At 39.2% G+C, this 23328-nt stretch overlaps 1 protein-coding gene across 2 annotated transcripts in view; it reads right to left on the reverse strand.

The window, feature by feature from the left end:
- Nucleotides 1-825: 825 nt before the first annotated feature.
- The window catches only part of lrrc4ca (leucine rich repeat containing 4C, genome duplicate a), a 184506-nt gene continuing 162003 nt past the window's right edge, over nucleotides 826-23328 (reverse strand). For both annotated transcript variants that reach the window (XM_048158852.1, XM_048158851.1), the window contains one exon: nucleotides 826-5685. In XM_048158852.1, coding sequence (XP_048014809.1) covers nucleotides 3685-5631 — 1947 coding nt within the window. In that variant the 5' untranslated portion in view covers nucleotides 5632-5685 and the 3' untranslated portion in view covers nucleotides 826-3684. The remainder of the gene's footprint in view (nucleotides 5686-23328) is intronic.

Below are 23328 nucleotides of genomic sequence, written 5' to 3' on the forward strand. Positions count from 1 at the left end.
AAGAACATTTTATGTACCTTTTCTCAATTCACTCACATCTAATTCTGTCTTATAATTCAAAACAACTGTTGGAGCCATTCACACTCTAAATACTGAATCAACCATCAAAGCTAATGTTGTTTTGATAAGTTTTAAAGCAGTAACACACACACACAAATATGTTTTCCCAAAGTTTGAAGCATGAAGTATGTAATTTAAAATACACAGTGTTACTGTTATCGATTTTTGTGCTTACAATTTAACATCTCATTTTAACCCTTAAATGCATACCTCGGGTCTTTAGTGACCCGGGACGTCATTCACTACCCTCCTCCTCGTTCATTTTTTAAAGTTAGACATCAACCTTCTTGCAAGTACTGAACGCAATCAAATATGACTGTAACTGTCACTGGATGGATCTGGTGAAGCTGTTAGCGATCAAAATAGTGATTTTGAAGATGTTGAAAATTATATAGTTCTGAGAATATGTTTGAGATTGCGAATGGGCTCATATTCGTGACCTCAAACATAAAACTAGCCCATTACTTGCTGAATTTACTGGGAAATGAGCTCTGACGAGGACAGTGATGATGGCATAAAACATCTGCTCAAACTGAGCCCTTTCAAGCTCCAAAAGGTAATAAAATACGATTTATTTTATTCTTCTGTAATTGTTACTCTAATATCAGAGGAGTTTTATATTATCGCGACAGGTAGAGATCCTTCCGTGTTAGATATAGATCCGGGTCGATAAAGACCCGAATATGTAAGAATGATTGACGAAACAGTCATGTATTTAAGGGATAACAAAGCACCTTTGTGAAAAAAAAGTAAGGAGACAACAGAGAAAAGACAATGATAGTTTATTTGTAACCTTATCTTGTGTATGAACTACAAACTCTGATTTCTATAATCGATCTCCATCTTTTTTTTTTTTTTAAGGTCATGAAATAATGTTTACATGAAAATCAATCCAGTCGTCTTTTACAGCATCTCGCTCTCTTTTTTTTAATCTTTTAGAACAGGTTGGCACATGTAAAATTAAAATTTAAAAAGTTTTTGTTTTGTTTTTTTTTGTTTTTATTTTCAAAATTTATTTTTATAGAAATCTACCACTAGAACAGCATTCCCTCTCAGAGACGAAAAGAAAGAAGTTACGTGGAACGGAGAGAAAAGCATTTCGTTCCCTCCTTAAACAAAACCCAAAACACAGATGTGTTTACATGATGGGACAGAACAAACATACGAAAAAAAAAAAAAAAAACCTCATGGAATTTTTCCAAAAATCGACAGTTTAAGACAATGATCCAAATCTTCAAAATAAATAAATAAAATGCTGAACTGAAAGCAACACTCAACTCAATAACTTGGTTTACATTTGTGCTAAACTCCATTGGCAATAAGGATCTTCTTTTGCTGTAATGAACCTGTGTTTAGATTAACGTCAATTTCAGTGACAACACAAAATAAAATCAGAAAGACAAGGAAATTAATTAAGATTCGAAAGAGCAGCATATTCAGATGAAGAACAGTCTTTTTTTGCACGCTTGTATATCTTGATTAGAAAATGTACCAGATGGCCTTTGCTTCTAGTGGGCAGGAGTTACGCTCAAAAACTTTTTTGTAATGTAATGAAATAGCAAAGCTGACAAACATAATTACCTTAGATTTTTAAAAATCAGAGTGCATCTGGTGTGTGAAACAAAATACGATACTGAAAGGTTCACCAAATGCCACATGGTATCAGTCAGCATCTGTATTAACACCAAAAAAGCAAGAGAAAAATCTTTCTGTCAGTCCCCTGTGCAGTTTGCATTAATTATGAATGGCCGAAACGAAACGTACGAATCTGAATAAAATGTCACAGGTTTATTGGTTTACTTCAAATTACCTATAGCCCTCTAGATTGCTTCATAGATTAAATGATGCACTTCAAATGAGTCCACTTTGGCTCTTTCACCCAGCCTCGCTCTCCCATTTGTCTCTGAATACATTTACAGTGTCAACCCAATGTCTGTCGACTACTCACCGCCCCCACCCGCCCCGTCCAAGGTCACTGGTTTCTATAGTGACCGACTCAGGCCATTCTGATTTCATAAATTAATTCATAATCTCAAGTCATTCCCCCTGCAGCCAAAGACTACAGCATGTGTAAAGCCAAAGATGGATGTATCATTCTCGGTCTGTACCGAAAATAAATAAAAGTGATTGAATACGATTTAGAAGTTTAAAAAGAATTGCATAACTGCCTATGAAAAGATTGACAGTGCAGAATGTTGGAAGATAGAATATGGAGGGAAAAAAGAACTAGTGAGAGGAATCTACAGAATCTATAAAGACACACCTGTGGCATCTTTGGAAGCCTTAGATCTGACTTTGCCCTGTTATTCAGGGTTCTATGTCTGGCTTTTTAGACCATCCCAGAATGGAGAGCACCAAGATAAAATGGATTGCAATGGAAATGGTGCTATGTCAGTATCTCTATGCTTTTGCCATTCCAATCTGTCAACCTTTGAATAAAGGCCTACAGTCTTCGGCCCCCTGCCCATATAGCATTTGGCATAGAATGAGTATGCTGCATCTGTGTATGAGTATTGGGAAAGTCTAGTAGGGTATCAAGGATGAACTGCCACAAGAACTCACAATGTTGTTTGCTATGTTAAAGAAGATGCAGAAAACTGCTTAAGAACATAAAGCATATTTTAAGCAGGAGATGCCTAAAAACACATTTAAAAGCAAGTGGGCCAACCCCAAATGCTATCTTAATCATAAATCTTCTAGTCTGAGCACATAAATGATTCAAAATTTCCCTCCATGCATCAAATAGACATGTTTTCTGGCCAGGTTTTAAATGGGAACATGTTTCCAGGGCTCTTTGTTGTAAATTTTAGAGTATAGAAGCCAGGTATACATCTGCATATAATTTGTAGCAGCCATCCCTGCTGAAAAATTATCTGGTTTAAGCTTGTCTCCCAACCTGTCCAATTGAAAAGTGCCCAAAACCCCTCTAAAACCAGCCAACAGATGGGCCTGATCAGGCTTGGAGACCAACCATGACCAGCAAACCAGCTTAATCTGGTTTAAAAAGCTTATTTTTCAGCAAGGGTAACTGAATAATGTGATATTGTCAAATATCACTAATTAAGGGGAGTCAACAAATAAATCATTTAGAATTAACGTGATCAGTTTAAACAATTATGGCGTGGGATGTTTTGTAATATGACAATCTGTAACCTAATATTTTAAAAGTATTGACATTAAAAGTGAATTTTGAGGTTTCAGACAGGCGGACAGATTCAGATTCAGCTGCAAATGACTTTGAATTGGGTCCACACATACAGAACAACAAATTTAAACAGAGTTTAAAAGCAAATTAGTAAACCAACAACTCTTAAAATAACATTAAAAAACATGGAGAAATAATTGCTGGAAAAATAATTGCTGATTACATCTTTTCTTGATTAAACCACAATAGTTATTTTCCTTAAATAAATAACTTCTGTTGTAAAGACACTTTTGAAACTGTTGACGTACACTCAACTCCCAATGTCCTTTTCTACCCATCAACATCCTTCTTATACGTCTTGCATCGGTCTATTGTCTTTGTTTCGACAATCTTCAAAATCGATATGTCACATACTGTTCCTTAAGAGTTTTAGAGGTCTTTTTTTTTTTCTTCGTTTAATCCCCATTATGAAAAGCAGTTCAGATCTGGGTTTCTTGTACATTGTCTTTTGAGCTGGCCCGAATTAGCAAAGGTTCGTGGGCAGAGCTGTGTATAGAATTGATGGTGGAGGCATGGTTGTACACAGTCTTGTAAGCAGTGTAATGATTCAGGTGCTCATGCTCCAGTGGGGGAAGGGCAAGATGGCCCTCCATGGTAGGTCCACCCGTTACGCAATCCTCATCCACGTTGATAATCTCAATGGTTCGTGTCGGTGCGTGGTGGTTCTGCTGGTGATGCTGTTTGCGCATTTTATAAAAGATGATCAGCATGACGGCGGCCATCAGTGTGATGGCCACAAAGCAACCGATGATGATCTTAGTGGTCTTCATGACCTCATCCAGGGTGTTGAGGGAGCCGTCGATCAGGGCCGTGACAGGGATGGTGTAGGTCTTGTCGGTGGCCTTTGTGGACATTGGCGTCCGTGCTGTGGTGGTGGTAGTGGTGGTGAAGGAAGGTGGTAAAGTCTCCCAAATTCCAGAAGAAGGAGTGGGGCCGCCTTTCTGCTGTACCGTTGGGTGGCCCTCATCATGTGACGCTTCTGTGGTCTCAACGGTAACTGTAGTGAAGTAACTGAAGCTGCTGTTCTCTGTCGAGGACACGTTGAGCGTAGCCGAGGCTGTTGTGTTGCCTGCGGAGTTGCTCACCATACAAGTGTATGTTCCAGTGTCCTGCATCGTGACATTGGTAAAGTTTAACGTCCCATCGTTGAGCACGGAAATGCGTACCTTGTACGCCCCATGCGTCATGATTGACCCATTGGGCGTGATCCAGCTGACTGAGGTCAAAGAATTCGCTCGACATTTCAGTTCTGCTGCCATTCCCTCAGTCACGTTCAGGTCCGCCGGTGGCTCCACGATCACCGGTGCATAACAATGGAAATAGTTCTGGTCAAGTTCGCCGATGTATCGCCCTTTGTGGCTAGTAGGTGACGCACAGCGGGCGCAGCAACTGGTATTGGCCGGCACCATTTCCTTTAGCCACCAGCTGAGCCAGAGGATGTCACAGTTGCAATTCCAGGGGTTGTGGTGCAAGTGTACCCTCTCCAAGTGATGTAGTGGGGTGAAGAGGTCATGAGGCAGGAGGGTAAGGTTATTGTGGGCCAAATTGAGCTCCACAAGGGACTGGAGATCATCAAAGGCATTTCTCTCGATCGTCTGGATCTGCGCATGCATCATCCACAGTTTCTGTAAGTGGACGAGGCCTTTGAAAGACCCTGGCCTAATTATAGAGAGCTGGTTTCCTGACATCTCCAACTCATCCAAACGAACAAGAGGAATGAGGTTGGGGATCTCCTTCAAGTTGCACATGCCCAGGTTCAGGTACCGCAAGTTGCTTAGGCCTTCAAAGGCACCTTCTGAGATATAAGAGAGCCTTTTCAACTCACCCAAGTCTAGCCTTCGCAGCGATGGTACACGGTTGAAGGCATAAGAGGGTATACTCTCAATAGGGTTATTCCTCAACCAAAGCTCCTTAAGTTTGGACAGGTACTCGAAAGCCCCATTGGGGATTGTGGTTAAACGGTTATCGAAGAGCTCCAGAGTGTTGAGGTTGGCCAGCCCATTGAAAGCTCCGATTTCAATGTTGCGGATATGGTTTTTGCTGAGCTGTAGGATCTCCAGGTGCCTCAAATGCTTGAAGCTGTCAACCTTAATCACCTGGATGAGGTTCTCCTGAAGGTTCAGGTACCTTGTGTTGGTGGAAATACCATCAGGTACATCTCGAAGGCCACGTCGCGTACAAATGACCTTGCTGAACTGGTTGCTACAAGAGCAGACGGAGGGGCAGGTCTGCGCTCGCACCAGGCCAGCCACCACCAGAAGCTGCAGGGCCAGTGACAGCACGAACAATGGGTCGGACAGGGCCCGGTTCCACCTAGGACCTCTCATCGTCTGCTGCATCAGGGAGGAGGTCATCTTGTTTATCATTCATAATTCGCTGACAGGTTCTCCACTCTTTGGGAAGGGTTTTATTAGGCCAAACTACAAAAAAAGAGAGAGAAAGAACCATGTAAGGTTTGGAATAATACTGTAGACAACACTGACTGACACCAGTCAATGCTAATACAGGTATATACAAAAGATAAATACTAAATTGTCAATCTTATTGAGTTTTAGTTGCTTATTTGCACATACTCTTTAGTGCCGGATTCACTAAATTAATTGTGAAAATTAGCCAAAAATACTGCAATAAAAGCTGTGCTGCAATCAATTTGCATGCTGCAAATCTCCAATAAAAAGTGTGTAATAAATAAGTAAATTGGAAAAACTAGGGGGAAAAGAATAAGCACTGCAATCTTTTTTGTCACATTAATACACAAACACAGACTATATAGCCACAAAAGTCCTTTTAGCCCAGTGGAAGTGAATCACAGACAAAACATTTTCACACACACGTACCGTAGGTGACCTTGGAAGAGTGTTTCATATCCATTTCATTTTTTTTGGAGAGCGAGTGGTGTCTGTGAGTTCATGTCTGCACGCACACCTCTCTCAATCTAAGTCACATAAAGCTGCACCACAATATTGGGTCTGCTTTCTCTGTTTCCTCTTCTCCTCAGCAAGGGAGATATGAGCTGCCTTGTCTGTCCGTGTCACTTTATTTATTCTTGCAGAGGAGGCATAAATAAAAGCATGGCTTCCCACCTATACCAATCCTTCAATCAACCCTATGTATCTAAAGCATTCTGCTCTCAGAGATACTGAGAATTAAACCTGGGACAGGAAGTGTGTTGACAGACGCATGTTGCTCCCTCAGATGAGTACGTGACTCATTTCAGTGTCTATTCTGAAAGGAATTGGTCAGGTCAAGTAGTTCACTAGTCATCAACCAACTGACTAGCCAATTGAGTCTAGATTTAGAGAGTCTATTTTTTTCCCCTCACTTTTGTTTTAGCTTTAGCATTTTTATCATTAACTTTTACCCTAGCACTCAAGGTACTATATATATTCTTTCAGTTCATGCACTACCTGATAACCAAAGTCATGACCTTAGCATTGCTATTGGCATGCTAGTTTAAAAACACAATTTCTCTGAGAGGGTGTTAGCATTGTTACAAAGAAAAAAAAAAGAGTTTTGAAAACTTGTATCAAGATCCTGTTGGCCTCTGTCCAAACTTTTTTGAATACAAGAATGAGTCTGATCTAATCTAGTCATTCAAGACAACCCACCGGCTAATCGATTATGAGAAATTGCTGCTAATAAACATAGCATAGCATAGCATCTCTGTAGACACTTTGAGAACTAGAAAAGCTCCTCACAGTTGGCTTGTAGGACCTGAAGGAGAACTGTTGAACATGGATGTTCTTCCCTGTGGGCATTACAACACCATGTAGAAAGCATTGCAAAACTATTTGTACCACTTTTCACTCTCTTGCTTGCCTTTCCTCTTCCTCTCAGCAGGGTGCTGGTCTTAACCTAATAATGACTGCCATAACAATCAATTCTTTCATCGCAAATCTACTTGAACTGCTGCCCTGAAGTCTTCTAGACTGCTGGTGAGGATCACACATGAATCTCAACCGCATTATCGCTAAACATTTTAAAGGAGAATGACTTTCAGTAGTTAAACGATATGCCCATTTTTACTTCGTTTAATCGAATTTCATGGAGAGATAATTGTAATATATATCTTGCATGTAAATGATCAATTACAACAAAAAGATAAATCTTTAACTTCACAAATCTTGAAAATAAAAATAAAAAATAACCTAGAAAATTCAAGTGCAGGGTCCAGTTTATCTTCCCTGATTTGATTTTACACTAATAAAATTGCATAACACAATCTAGGTTGCTCCAAGGAGAGAGAGAGAGAGAGAGAGAGAGAAAGAGAGGGGAATGAACAAAAAAGCTCTCCACAAAAATCCTGCTGCTTCTCAAACAATGAGCCTGGCAAAATTGGATTTCGTGTGGGAAGGGAATTAGATGAAAAAAATGATAAACAAAAAATAAGATTATGAAATGAATACATTTTTAAACTTCTGGCCCAGTAAGAGATGATGAAGCAGGCGGCAAACGCTTCAGCAGGGAAGGAGGTAAAGAAGAGGATCAAGCGGCGGAAGCCTTGAAAGGTGTGAGGTGTAACAAAATGAATTAATTTTTTCAAATAACATGAAAGTGAATGCCATTGCTGCTGACAACAATGTGGCTGTGTGCTTCTTTGCACAGTGCAGGCTCGAAAAGCTTCTGTACTTTCCGTCACATGGCAGAGTGAGCAGGGTGAGGTAAGAACAATTACGGCAATCATCCAGTTCTGCACAAAAGAATCAAATGTCAAGAGGCGTATTGGATTTAATATGGTGTTCACCTTCAAGAAGAGGAGGAAGTAAGGGAAGATAAAGAAGGAAGAAGAGAAGAGGAGGAGGAAGGAGAAGAGAAGGGGAAGAAGGAAGGAGAGAGTAAGATGGAAGAACAACAAGAAGAGAAATACGATGAGGAAGGTGAAAGGAAGTAGGGAAAGGGGAAGGTCAAATGAAGAGGAAGTAGAAAGGAAGAGGAGGAAGAAGAATAGGCGAAAAGGAATTGGACAGGAGGAAGTGAAGTAGAAGCAGAGGGATAGAGAAAATAAAAAGTAAAGAAAGATGAAGTAGAAGGGAAAAGGAAGAAAATCATGGGAAGTAGGAAGGAAGGGGAAGAAAACAATGTAAAGTGAAGATGAAGAAGTGGAAGGAAAATAGAAAAGGAAGAAGGAAAATAAGAGGAAGAAGAAGAGAAGAGAGAGAATGGAAGATGAAATGAGGAGGAAGAAGAGAGGAAGATGAGGAAGTAAGGGAAAAGGAAGGAAAAGAGAAAAGGAGGGAAGTAAGTGGAAAGGAAGAGAAAATGGAAGAGGAAACAGGAAGATGAAGTAAAAGGGAAGTGGAAACAGGAAAAAGAAAAGGAGTAAGAATAACATAAAAGGAAGTAAAACAGAAGAGGGAGAATGGAGGAGGAAACAGAAGTGTAGAGGAAGGCGAGGCAAAGGGGAAAGTGAAATGAAGAGGAAGTAGAAAGGAAGAGGAGGAAGAAGAATAGGCGAAAAGGAATTGGACAGGAGGAAGTGAAGTAGAAGCAGAGGGAAAGAGAAAATAAAAAGTAAAGAAAGATGAAGTAGAAGGGAAAGGAAGAAAATTATGGGAAGTAGGAGGGAAGGGGAAGAAAACAATGTAAAGTGAAGATGAAGAAGTGGAAGGAAAATAGAAAAGGAAGAAGGAAAAGAAGAGGAAAATGAAGAGAAGAGAGAGAATGGAAGATGAAATAAGTGCACAGGAAGGAGAGAGCAAGGATAAGAGAAAAGGAGGAGGAAGAAGAGAGGAAGATGAGGAAGTAAGGGAAGATAAAGAAGGAAGAAGAGAAGAGGAAGGAGAAGAGAAGGGGAAGAAGGAAGGAGAGAGTAAGATGGAAGAACAACAAGAAGAGAAATACGATGAGGAAGGTGAAAGGAAGTAGGGAAAGGGGAAGGTGAAATGAAGAGGAAGTAGAAAGGAAGAGGAGGAAGAAGAATAGGCGAAAAGGAATTGGACAGGAGGAAGTGAAGTAGAAGCAGAGGGATAGAGAAAATAAAAAGTAAAGATAGATGAAGTAGAAGGGAAAAGGAAGAAAATTATGGGAAGTAGGAGGGAAGGGGAAGAAAACAATGTAAAGTGAAGATCAAGAAGTGGAAGGAAAATAGTAAAGGAAGAAGGAAAAGAAGAGGAAAAAGAAGAGAAGAGAGAGAATGGAAGATGAAATAAGTGCACAGGAAGGAGAGAGCAAGGATAAGAGAAAAGGAGGAGGAAGAAGAGAGGAAGATGAAGAAGTAAGGGAAGATAAAGAAGGAAGAAGAGAAGGGGAGGAGGAAGGAGAAGAGAAGCGGAAGAAGAAAGGAGAGAGTAAGTTGGAAGAACAACAAGAAGAGAAATACGATGAGGAAGGTGAAAGGAAGTAGGGAAAGGGGAAGGTGAAATGAAGAGGAAGTAGAAAGGAAGAGGAGGAAGAAGAATATGCGAAAAGGAATTGGACAGGAGGAAGTGAAGTAGAAGCAGAGGGATAGAGAAAATAAAAAGTAAAGAAAGATGAAGTAGAAGGGAAAAGGAAGAAAATCATGGGAAGTAGGAAGGAAGGGGAAGAAAACAATGTAAAGTGAAGATGAAGAAGTGGAAGGAAAATAGAAAAGGAAGAAGGAAAATAAGAGGAAGAAGAAGAGAAGAGAGAGAATGGAAGATGAAATGAGGAGGAAGAAGAGAGGAAGATGAGGAAGTGAGGGAAAAGGAAGGAAAAGAGAAAAGGAGGGAAGTAAGTGGAAAGGAAGAGAAAATGGAAGAAGAAACAGGAAGATGAAGTAAAAGGGAAGTGGAAACAGGAAAAAGAAAAGGAGTAAGAATAACATAAAAGGAAGTAAAACGGAAGAGGGAGAATGGAGGAGGAAACAGAAGTGTAGAGGAAGGCGAGGAAAAAGAGAAGACATTGAAAGAGCGAGCGGAGAGACAAAGTAGAAAGGAAGAGGAAAGGGATGAATGGAAGTGGGAAAGATAAGGAAGGAAAATAGAACAAGAAGAGAAGAAGGTAGGAAGGAAAGAGGAAGAAATACAAGAGGGGGGGCGATACAAGAGAATAGAAGAGAAGGATATCTTTAACAAAACAATGAAAGAAAACATCCACTTGTACATTGCATCGTCATTTGGCAACACACCCGAGACACAGATGCGGGTAAAGCTGAGCCATGAGTAATGCTGTCATTTAACAAACATGTCATGCTCTATTCAAAAACCCTAGGTATTGAGAAAATTAAAGATTTCCTTTAGATTTTTCAGTCGCAGTCAGAGAGAGGCCCTGAGCCAGGTTTCATTTATCTGCAGACCTGCTAGAGCACAATTCATAGGTATGCTGGATAGCATCAATAAACTATGATGGTTCAGCCATTGGTTTACAAGACTGGGAATTGCTTCATATAAATGAGAGCTGGAGTGGAAGTTCTCCACAGGGTCATTCATCTACAGCCGGATGAACAACTGATGGACTGTAGAATCACCAAGTTACCTGCAGCAGCAGCGGTAACCTTCAGATGTTATGATAAGGCGCATACAACAGCACAGCAAAAATAGTGAAGTAATACCAAACAAGCGAGAATGCTGTTGTTAATACTGAGTTACATTTTAGACCCAAGTTTTATTTTTTTGCTTCGCCAATAAAAAATTTCCCAAAAAATACAAAGCAGAACTAAAGGTGCACTATGTAATATTTTCTGTCTGCTAGAGGATGCTAGAGGTCTATTCAAAACAAAGGCGTAGCTTGATGACGGCACCTCAACGGCCGGTGGAAAAGAATTGGGATAGGACTTGGGAAAAAAACATTGTCATGGGTGAGATTATTAACAATACTGTAGTGTAAAGCAGAGCAGGACCAAGTGTAGTTGGAGCTGAACGAGGCCGCTGGAGCGATTGCGCAACACACGCAGCGAGCAGCAGAGCTTTTATTATGCCACAGTCACCGGCGCCGCTTCCGCTTTTCCGGTCATGAGTATGAGGTAACATAGCTCTGTTTATCATATTAGATACATTTAAAGGTGCCCTAGATTATGTTTTTAAAAGATGTAATATAAGTCTAAGGTGTCCCCTGAATGTGTCTGTGAAGTTTCAGCTCAAAATACCCCATAGATTTTTTTTTATTAATTTTTTTAACTGCCTATTTTGGGGCATCATTATAAACGCGCCGATTTTATGCTGCGGCCCCTTTAAATCCTGTGCTCTCCGCCCACAGAGCTCGCGCTTGCCTTAACAAAGTTTACACAGCTAATATAACCCTCAAAATGGATCTTTACAAAGTGTTCGTCATGCATGCGGCATGCATGCGTTGGATTATGTGAGTATTGTATACTGTTATATTGTTTACTTCTGATTTTGAATGAGTTTGATAGTGCTCCGTGGCTAACGGGTAATGCTACACTGTTGGAGAGATTTATAAAGAATGAAGTTGTGTTTATGCATTATACAGACTGCAAGTGTTTAAAAATGAAAATAGCGACGGCTCTCTTGTCTCCGTGAATACAGAAATAACCGATGGTAACTTTAACCACATTTAACAGTACATTAGCAACATGCTAACGAAACATTTAGAAAGACAATTTACAAATATCACTAAAAATATCATGTTATCATGGATCATGTCAGTTATTATTGCTCCATCTGCCATTTTTCGCTATTGTTCTTGCTTGCTTACCTAGTCTGATGATTTGGTTGTGCACATCCAGACGTTAATACTGGCTGCCCTTGTCTAATGCCTTTTATAATGTTGGAAACGTGGGCTGGCATATGCAAATATTGGGGGCGTACACCCCGACTGTTACGTAACAGTCGGTGTTATGTTGAGATTCGCCTGTTCTTCGGAGGTCTTTTAAACAAATGAGATTTATATAAAAAGGAGGAAACAATGGAGTTTGAGACTCACTGTATGTCATTTCCATGTACTGAACTCTTGTTATTCAACTATGCCACAGTGTGTTTAAAATTATGTTATAACGTTACTCTGTGCATCCACTAGGTGGCTGCTGTGAGACACTTGCACACAGCAGTAAGCTCGATTTTAGAATATCATATTAAATGCTGGATGGTTTGTGTTGATAAATGGCATGCAATTAATTGTAAAACGTATTGTATGATGGAGAAAATGCTGTATTACTGTTACTAAAAATAAAGCTGCATCTGATTATACTATGTTAGCTACTTCACAAAATAGTGTTTTTCTCTGAGGCATGGTAAAGCATGGTACTCGCAAAAAAAAAAAAAAAAATAGATTTAAACAATAAGACTAAACGTGTTGAGCTATATAACAACAATTAGTTTTCTGTCTATAAATATATCAAAACAGTTGTTCCCTTGTCTATTAAAACATGTAAATATTAAAGCGTTTTTGGTGTTTCCATGGTTTCTACAAAATGAAACCGGAAACCGAGGGTAACGCAGGTTTGACGCAATTGACATTCGACTCCTCACACGTCCTGGAGCCTTGGTTAAAATTTTCTCACGATTTACAAATAGTTGCAAACATTTGGGATGTTGTAACTGAAGAAAATATATGACACTGGCATAGTGGTTTTTGTATATTTTACTGCAAACTTCTTACATATTGCACCTTTAATCAATCATAGTAATGATGTTCCTGAATTGGATGAGGGAACGTTTAAATGAATCACTTATAAAGAGTAATTTACTTAATTTCTCAACAAATCAATGTTTTGAATGAATTGATTGAGAATGATTCAGTGACTCACTCAGATGGTCACTTAATTCAGTGACTCACTCATAAATCATATGAATGAATCAATGTTTTGAAGTAACTGTTTGAAAATGATTCTATGCATAACTCAGAAATCACTATTTTTTTACATTTATGAATTGGATCAGTTTTGAAGTAACTGATTGAGAAAGATTCAATGACTCACTCAAAGACAGTCACTTGCTTATTCCTGAATGTATCAGTGTTTTGAACAAATTAGATGAGTGAATGGGTCAACTCACTCATAAAGAGTAATTTGCTTAATTTCTGAGAGAATCAATGTTTTGAACAAATCGATTTAGTGAATAACTCATTGAATCACTTGTAAAAACAGGCGCTTTACTGCCACCTACTGGCGTAATTATGCCATTTCAAACACAAGCGGAGTGATGCAACAGTGAAGTCCAGTGCTGTCAGACTGTTATGTGCTCTTGAAACAGATTCATTGACCAGAACTAACTGCTGTATAATTCCAGTCAGTTAATGTAAACAATAAGCATTTGGAAGAAGTTAAATCATTTCCCTTCTTATGGTGTGTGCACACCAAAAGCGAATTTCATTATTTGCAGGAGTAGATTACATCCAAAGTCAATGCAAAGACGTGAATCGCGCCAGGCGATGCGAATGACGTGAATCGGACAGGATTGCAGCAAAAAATAAGTAATCCCGCGAGTAATGCGATGCGAATATTCGCTTCGCTTTTGGTGTGCATACACCATTAGAAACAAAGCTCCCCAAAAGGCCATGCACCATGTAAAGAGAGTTTCTCCCTAGGACTCTTAGTAATCCTGTGAGAATTCTGCAGTGAGGAAGATCTTGGTTCCACTAAAAAAAAAAAAGGGGGATGAAAAGGATGAGTCATGCCAAATCAGTAAAGAGCAACAGTGTTTCATTTATAGGGCATTGCGGAACTGCAGCTCTTTCGAGAATGGGGAAAAAGGCAGAAAGGGTGGGGGGTGGGATAGCTGCATCCATCACTGTACGCTCATACTCAGGAATGATATGGAACAAAGTATGTGGGCTCTGTCAGACAGTCGCAATTGGAGGTTACGGCGAGGAAATGGGTTTTGGCAATAGTGAAAACAAAAGCAGACTATCTGTTAGCGCCGCGCAAGTCCAGACCCCCGCGGCGGTGGCAGGTGGAGATGCACTGGCAGGGAGAGTGGTGGAAAGGCCCCCACGGAGAAAGACGAGGTGAGCACTGTCAGGAAAAACTCGCCTGATGAGAAGAAATGGATAAAGGTGTCTGGATGTACACAATGACATGAAGGATGAAATATAAAGTTGATATAGATACCGGTGCTCTTTGAGGAGTTCTACGGACTGACTGTCTATAGTGACATGCGGCATACAAGTAGGTCATCTTAGCATAGAAATTAAGGGGAGAACAGGGTGCAATAAAATGGTGGAGATTCCATTAAGGCAAATTCTCTTTCTTTCTCCAACATCATTCCCAACCAGAGGATACTCAGTCCCGCAGCTAGATAAAGTGCATCACATGGAACTGAATGGATCTTATTCATTAAATAACAGCCATGTCTAAGACCAGATGATGAATGATTTCATCTACAGCTTTTTCCACAATAAAGAAGAATTACAGGTTTCTGTACAGCAGGAGTGTCATGCATGAAAGCACCATAAATAAATATTTGGACTGACCAAACATTCATGCACAATTGTGCAGCTTAATTATGAAAACCAAACACGGCCAAGTAGGACATGTTCTTGGATAAACATCTTTGTTGGTCCAATCACATCAACCAATCAGATTTTTAGAGTTAGGTTTAGGGCTTGGATTAGGGACTATGAGTTTGGCCAAATGTTGTTGCAGGACTAGCAAAGGACGTTGACCCATAATAATGTCATATTTGGGTAAATCATATTGTGCGATGACCAGTGTTGGGGGTAACGCATTACAAGTAACTTGAGTAATCAGATTACTTTTTCAAGTAACTAGTAATGCATTACTTTTTAAATTTACAACAAAATATCTAAGTTACTTTTTCAAATAAGTAACTCAAGTTACTTTTTCACATTTATTTACTGACAGCTCTCCTGTCCTCATGTTGAGAGAAATAAAGTGTAGAGGTGTTGTGTGCGCTGTGTGAACATGATGGTTTTTGTAGTTCTAGACTAAATGTGAACATGCATCTCACTTGCACAAAAACATTCAGTATAAAATTAATAAAAACATTTCAGAATTGTATGCAAACCTGTAATAATTAACTATATTAAATTACACAAATACACTTTATGTATTTAATCTCACTTTATTAACCACTGTCTTTGCTACTGAGCTTCAATGATCTAATTCAGCCATACTAATTAGCAAAAATGACTTTAGATTAGATTTAGAAATAAGAGTGTTGAACTTCCTTCTCTTGTATCCTATTCTTCTTTAATTCAGAATGGCAGCACAGTTGTAAGGTTTGTTTGAGTTGCGCCCTCTACTGTACAGGCGTAAATATGCATTTCCTTCAGTCTGAGGCTTATTCATTTCACTTTCGGTGTGAAAGGGCCTTTACATTTGCCAAAAATAGAACTTTTTTGTTATTATTAAAAACAATCAAACAAGCAAGCCAGGCTCAGGTAAGAAAAATTAACGCAAAAGTAATGTAATGCATTACTTTTCATAAAAAGTAACTAAGTAATGCAATTAGTTACTTTTTTTAGGGAGTAACGCGATATAGTAATGCATTACTTTTAAAAGTAACTTTCCCTATCACAAAAGCATGCACATTACCAGAAAAAATATGCTCAAAGATGGGTGCTCGACCCAAAAAAAAAAATAATAAAAAGCAGAAAAACAATTTAATTTCAACATGCAGAACATGGAAATAAAAAGGTCAGCATTCATTCCCAATTGACCTTACTAAGTCAACACAACACATCTGACTATTTTTGCCTCAACGACTCCAGCTACATACTTCACTAATCTAATTAAGAACCCATTTTCTATTCTGGATGAATTAGATTGAAGCATCGTAATTCTGCAACAGAATAGGCACTTCCAAAGTAACAAGTGGCCATCTGGTGTATTCTGTATTCCAGAACTCTTTTCAGAAACTGCACCGTTAATGCAAATGAGTTCTGTCTTCTAATCAGCATCTCTGCAAATACATCACTTCCCTCGGCACACCCCTTTTTAACTAGCCCCACCCCCTCCTGGACCCCAGATATCCCTCCCACCTTGTTGTCAATGAGCGCCACAAAGTTTCTGCTCAATGTCTCCTTGGCGACCACTTTTCCAGCTGGCACTGATTTACTTCCTGTCCTTGGTTGCCATGCCAACCCCCCTGCAAGGAGGCATGATGGAGACAAATTGTGAACAAAATCGTCTCAATCAACACCAAAGCCTTCTTTTTCAAGTAGTTATCTTTCATAAAGAAGTGTCAAAGGACATTTGTGCTTCACCAACATCATTTTGTTGACACGAAACAGCGACTCGACATGAATCTAATATACAATTTAATGCAAAAAAAGACATTGAGCTTAACACGTCAGCTACGACAGATCTATGAATAGAAACTCTTCCCTGTTATTTCTTGCTAGACTCAGACAGATATACACTTCCCTAATTGAGACGATTTCAGGTTTTTCTATCCAAACTTATTCTATTCCTGACACGGAACGAAACGATTCACACCACTAGAGTGTTGCATTGTTAATGCCTTCACAATAAGACTCTCTCCACTAGACTTGATTAAAATGTCAATAAGAGAACCAATCTTCTCTCTGCCAATCCAACAAACAGACAAAGCTCAGCGTCCTGTGGCAATTTATCCATTTCTATTCATATTCAAAAAACCCAGTGGATTCACTCCCCTCCCCCTCAATTTTGGTGAAATGTATGTTATCTAGTGGAATGAACCAACGACTGATGATTGAAATACATTAAATAAACAGATAGAGCACAAATGCCACATGGCCTTTGCTGTTAGTGGTTGAGACATTACTGTCAGCATTTTTTGAAACTGAAATGGCTTAACACTCTGAGGTCTAAAAACGCGCCGGCGCGTTTTGCAGGTTTTTTTTCACATTGCAGCAAAACAGACTTAAAATACTCTGTCATTTTTTGTCATAGAGACATAAGTAATACATCAATTGAAACTATAGAATATCTCCTTTTATTTGTATACACTCAGAGTAAAAACAAAATGTTGTGCTTTTTGTAAAATAAAGAAAACTAACATGATGCGTGATCTCTCATCTCCCTCTGAACGAAGTCCAATCTGATAGTTCTCAGAAAATGAAGTGTAACTTAGTGAATACTAATCACAAAAAATTCATACTTATGTCTAACAAAACGTTGAAATGTCAGGTTTTAAATCGTGCAAGTCAAATCGAAAACAAACATTCTGTGTTTATGTAATCTGTATGAAAAGAGAGCCATGTCAGAAGTCCGTGATTCAGCTCATTACCCACTAATGCGGCCACGCCCACGGAGCCAGCGCTATTCACAGGCAAATTCAGAGACAACACATGCATTCATCATCTCAATCGTGTATTTATTGCCTTGAAAATTGTTTATCTGGATGAAAAAGCCATGGTTAGCGATCTCTGGAAGACATTCAGTAAATTCCTGTTTGTTTTCTTCTATTGATAAGTTTTAAGTGAGTTTTTGTTTCTTTAGCGCCCTCCGGCTGTAGTATGAATTGGTGAACACCATTCATGGAATATCGTCTTCTTCTTAGGTGAATTTGTGGACTAAAATGCACAGAGCGCCCTCCGGCTGCAGTATGAATTGCAAACACCAGCGCTCATAGAGATAACAATGAATATTAAATAAAAAATAACTCCTCTGTATAGAAAATTGACATAAACATATGAGAATCCTATATTTCTCCAAATGTGCATGCTTTTAAACTAAAAGCCTATATTCAGACTCTTTGCATCACAGAAATACATTCTATTTTAAAGTATAATATAAAACCATTATTTTATATTGTAATAAAATTTTTCTGTATGTTTCATATACCATGATGAGCTTGAGACATCACAGAAGTTTTTTTTCACAGCCTACCTGACTGAAATGCCTCATTAATATGCAAGTCTTTTCAGGTCATTACTATTCAATTCTTTTGTCTTCACAGGTGAGAATGAGCCATTATTCATGGAGATTCACGCCTCCTCGCATACCGTGTTTCTTGGCAAAAAGTGTCTTACAAAAACTAAATCAGTATATTGTTATAAATGAAAGAGGAGTCAGCATAATTTTTACATAATTTTGAAGCAAAAACTCTAGTCTACAACCTTCAATACCCAAAAGTCTTGTGAACACAGATTTAATATACTTTTATTGGCCTTATATCAGTGACTTAAGTTTTTTGTTTTTTCAGTAACCACGCATAAACGTTATTCCTTCAAAAACACAAACATGTACACACATGTTCCTCACATATTATGGTAGCCTAGTTTGTGCTGAATACAGTGTAATGACACTTGTGTCATTAATATGTTTATGAACAACTGAAAAAAGCACAAATGTCAGGGCATGTCAAAACTTCTCCAGGCCCCAAATCAGCCTCAGACTCCAGAGGGTTAAGGATATTTTGGGGATGAATTTTTTGTGCTTGTTTGAGCAATAAAGTAGAAGGGAGAGAGAGTGTGTTAAAGAGAAATGGCGTGCACACACAACGGGATTGTATGATGTAGGCTGTTCTTATGTAAAATGCTCCCTAAAAGTTCATTCATGTAAATTGGCTGGTGGAGAGAGGCACATCAGGCTTGATTTGCACAGACGTTCATCCATTTGCAGGAATTATCGTGATTATACAAAGGGCAGGTCTGAGGGGAAACATTGCTCTGGGACTAAATCTAAAGTAACTCTATTTATGGGACCAGTTAACTAGCCATCTGAATAATTGTGGCCTAGGCGTTTACATCTAATAACTCTTGCTTTGCAAGATACATTTACTTGAGAAGTGAAAATGCTTAAAGGGATAGTTCACCCAAAAATGAAAATTCATTTACTCACCCTCAAGTTGTTCCAAACTTGTATTAAAGGTTTAGTTCACTTTCAAATGAAAATTAGCCCAAGCTTTACTCACCCACAAGCTATCCTAGGTGTATATGACTTTCTTCTTTCTGATGAACACAATCAGAGATATATTAATGAATATCCTGACGCATCCAAGCTTTATAATGCCAGTGAACAGGGGTCACGAGTTTGAGGTGAAGAAAGTGCTTCCATCCATCATAAACGTGTATTCCACACGGCTCCGGGGGGTTAATAAAGGCCTTCTAAAGTGAAGCGATGCGTTTGTGTAAAAAAAAAAAAAAAAAAAAAAAAACATATTTAAAGGGATAGTTCACCCAAAAATGAAAATTTGATGTTTATCTGCTTACCCCCAGCGCATCCAAGATGTAGGTGACTTTGTTTCTTCAGTAGAACACAAATGATGATTTTTAACTCCAACCGTTGCCATCTGTCAGTCAAATAATGCTAGTGAATGGGAACTTGGATCAATAAGAGTCAGAAAACCTTGCATAGACAAATCCAAATTAAACCCTGCGGCTCGTGACGACACATTGATGTCCTAAGACACGAAACGATCGGTTTGTGCGAGAAACCGAACAGTATTTATATAATTTTTATCTCTAAAACACCACTATGTCCAACTGCGTTCAGCATTCGCTTAGTGAGGTCTGATCGCGCTCTGACAGTGGAATTGATGTCTAGCACTCATTGAAGTATATGCACGAGACATCACTGCCGTTGTCAGAGCGCGATCAGACCTCACTAAGCGAGTGCTGAACGTAGTTGGACATAGTGGTGTATTAGCGTTAAAAAATGATATAAATACTGTTCAATTTTTTGGTTTTTCGACTCTTATTGATTCAAGTTCCCATTCACTCCCATTATTTGACTGACAGACGGCAACGGTTGGAGTTAAAAATCATCATTTGTGTTCTACTGAAGAAACAAAGTCACCTACATCTTGGATGCGATGGGGGTAAGCAGATAAACATCAAATTTTAATTTTTGGGTGAACTATCCCTTTAACAAGTTATGAAGTAAAATATATATTTGCCAGACCGCCTTCCATATTCAACTTACGAAGAAAGTGTAAACTGGCATCGCGTCAATTTCACTTTTTCCGTAAGTTGAATAGGGAAGGCCTTGGACATAGTGTAAGCCTTTTGAACTGCAAGAGTTTTACACTTTCTTTTCTTTTTTTCACGTTGAATACGGAAGGCAGTCTGGCGGAATTTCATAACTTGTTAAATATGGATATACACGCATCGCTTCGCTTCAGAAGGCCTTTATTGACCCCTAGGAGCCATGTGGAGTACGTTTATGATGGATGGATGTGGATGAAAACACTTTCTTCAGCTCATACTCGTGACTCCTGTTCACTACCATTATAAAGCTCGGGTGCGTCAGGATATTTATTAAAATATCTGAAATTCTGTTCATCAGAAAGAAGAAAGTCATATGCACCTAGGACAGCTTGAGGTTAAGTAAAGCTTGGGCTAATTTTCATTTGAAACTGAACTAATCCTTTAATTTCCTTCTTATGTTGAGCACAAAAGAAGATATTTTGAAGAATGTTGGTAACCCCATTGACTTCCATAGTGGGGACCAGAAACTGTTTGGTTACCAACATTATTCAAAATATCTTCTTTTGTGTTCAGTAGATTATAACAGAAATATATATATATATATATATATATATATATATATATATATATATATCATAAATAATTACATATGAATAATTGAATAAATTGCACTGACCACCACAGCGTTGTTGCCAATCCATCACAACATTGTTATATTCTGCAATAGGTCACATCCTTACGTGATATGGTGTGAATCACCCCTGACCCTTTGACCTACATGTGAAAACCATGCTGGGAGTAGATGTGTGCAGTTAATCATGATTGACTGACCAATGCATCTGCAGGGCACCGCATTCACCAAGAAATGGAGTCTAAATCATTTCCACGGGCCGGTTGGAGGATGGAGAGGTGTGAGGCCTGGCCTGAGGCAACACATTCTACAGACAAATGAGCCGTGCAAATTCCGACTCCACTGTCGCACCCGGAACACGTTTTGGACCAATGGTCCTGAAACTGCAAGCTCGCACATATATATCCAAACAGAAGCGTGGTCAGTGGAGTTACCCATGATTTTGGGACAAAATAGGGCTATTTTACATTCAATTGTGTATAGTACAACAGAATGTGTAAAATTTTGATTTAATTTTGACTATAACCACCACATTTGACATCGCTACCAGAAGTCGCACTAAACATGATAAATGAAGACGAGCTCATTGCATCCCACGCTGACGTCCCCCTCTCTCTCTACCTAAAACAATTACACATTCGGATCCACATATACACCATCAAAAACACAGAAAACATGACAGGAAATCGTTAGCGCAGATAATCTCCTCACGCATACATACAGACGTGACGTTATCTCCTACATCGCTGCCACCTGGTTTGATGTATTAGCGTAATTAGGCAGAATTGTGTCTGACACACAGATGCCGTATCGATCGGACCTGACTGCGGAGGGGTATCGGACCTCGCCGAGGAGATCTGCTCTTAAAATCAATGTCTAGGAGATTATCATATGTGTGTTCAGACGCTGCTTTTGCGAGAAAGTGTATAGTTATATAATCCAATTAAACAATACGTCACAGTGTTAAAACATTTCACTTCTGTAGCATGTTATATTATGTTATAGATTCATTTAGTTTGATTTCTCCAAATCTGCAGCCTTGGGAAGAAGGTTGTCTTATTGAGGAAGTATTGATGTATGATGAAGTTTTACTTCTGGCGAAGGCATCTGTGCGTTCACAACCGATGTTCCTTTCACAGCTGCGTCTGTTCGACACCAAGGACGGCGGCCAACCGCCAACACATGGCTTGAAGGTACGGCACGTCTGGTGGCATATCGCAAGGCACAGCTGTAGACCGTCAGAGCTCATCAGGAAGAAAGTTGCCTGGACGGCAATTAAGGGAATTCACAAAAGCCAAATACTGTTAGTTCCTTTCATTATTTCAAAGACACCTATAGCAAGACCACGTCACCCGAAGAGTTTTACGTCATCCCAACAACATGTTTTGCGCCCTTCAATAATAATAATTGCCTCCCTGGAATGTTTTCTTTCTAACCGTACTGCGTTTGTCTTTGTTCCTTGTCGTGCTACAAGGTTGTCAAGGGGGCGTGGAAGGACGGATACCTCTTTCAGGATCATAAAGTCAAGTGGCAATTCTGAGCTTCTCCAGTCAGTCCCGCCTGTATTAAATGCACTAATGTCTGTGAACAAATCCATCTGTATTATGTGGACACCTCAGCGTCTTTACTGACATTATGTCTTCCAATTAAAACAAATATATACACATATATACAGCACAGGGCATGCATGTCTCAAAACAAGCCACCAGCACCGTGTGTTTACACCTGTGCGGTCTATCATAGTATTTACAACACCACAAAAATGTGGCAGTAAAAATGTGAACAGCTTACTAAATGGTCACACAACGACTGGCTGTTCACCTGCAACAACATTGAAACAAATGTCAGTTCTCTTACTAATCACTAGACATTGGGGGCTTTTGCAAAGGGACTCAGTTATAGTTATAGGAACTTAATTATAGGAACTAGCCACCAGGACAGGCCCCTAAGAACTGAATGTCCTTTTAGGGCAATTTTCCTGGTTGCATTAGCACCGGCGGTAGGAACTCTGAAGTGACGTTATTTAACCCCTTAACTGTCACCGCCATTTTTGAGAACCCAACTTTAAATGATTACAATTCAAGAATGCTTTGGAGTACAGACCTAAGTTTAGTCTTGTTATAGGATTAGATCACTTTCAAATAAAATTTTCCTGATAATTTACTCACCCCCATGTCATCCAAGATGTTCATGTCTTTCTTTCTTCAGTCAAAAAGAAATTAAGGTTTTTGATGAAAACATTCCAGGATTATTCTCCTTATAGTGGACTTCACTGGCCTCCAGACGGTTGAAGGTCAAAATTACAGTTTCAGTGCAGCTTCAAAAGGCTTTAAACGATAACAGACGAGGAATAAGAGTCTTATCTAGCGAAACGATTGGTCATTTTCTACAAAAATACAACTGTATATGCTTTATAAACACAAATGATCGCCTTGCATGTGTTTCCGCTTTCCGTATTCTTCAAAAAGCTTACGCTGAATGTCCTACACCTTCCCTAATCTACTTATGGGAAAAAACGGAACTGGCGCCGTGTTCGTTCCGTAAGTTGAATAGGGAAGACCCTTATTCCTTGTCTGGTATCATTTAAAGCCCTTTGAAGCTGCACTGAAACTGTAATTTTGACCTTCAACCATTTGGAGGCAACTGAAGTCCACTATAAGGAGAATAATCCTGGAATGTTTTCATCAAAAAGAATGAC

The sequence above is a fragment of the Megalobrama amblycephala genome, linkage group LG15 (genome assembly GCF_018812025.1).
Source record: "Megalobrama amblycephala isolate DHTTF-2021 linkage group LG15, ASM1881202v1, whole genome shotgun sequence".
Classification (NCBI taxonomy): domain Eukaryota; kingdom Metazoa; phylum Chordata; class Actinopteri; order Cypriniformes; family Xenocyprididae; genus Megalobrama; species Megalobrama amblycephala.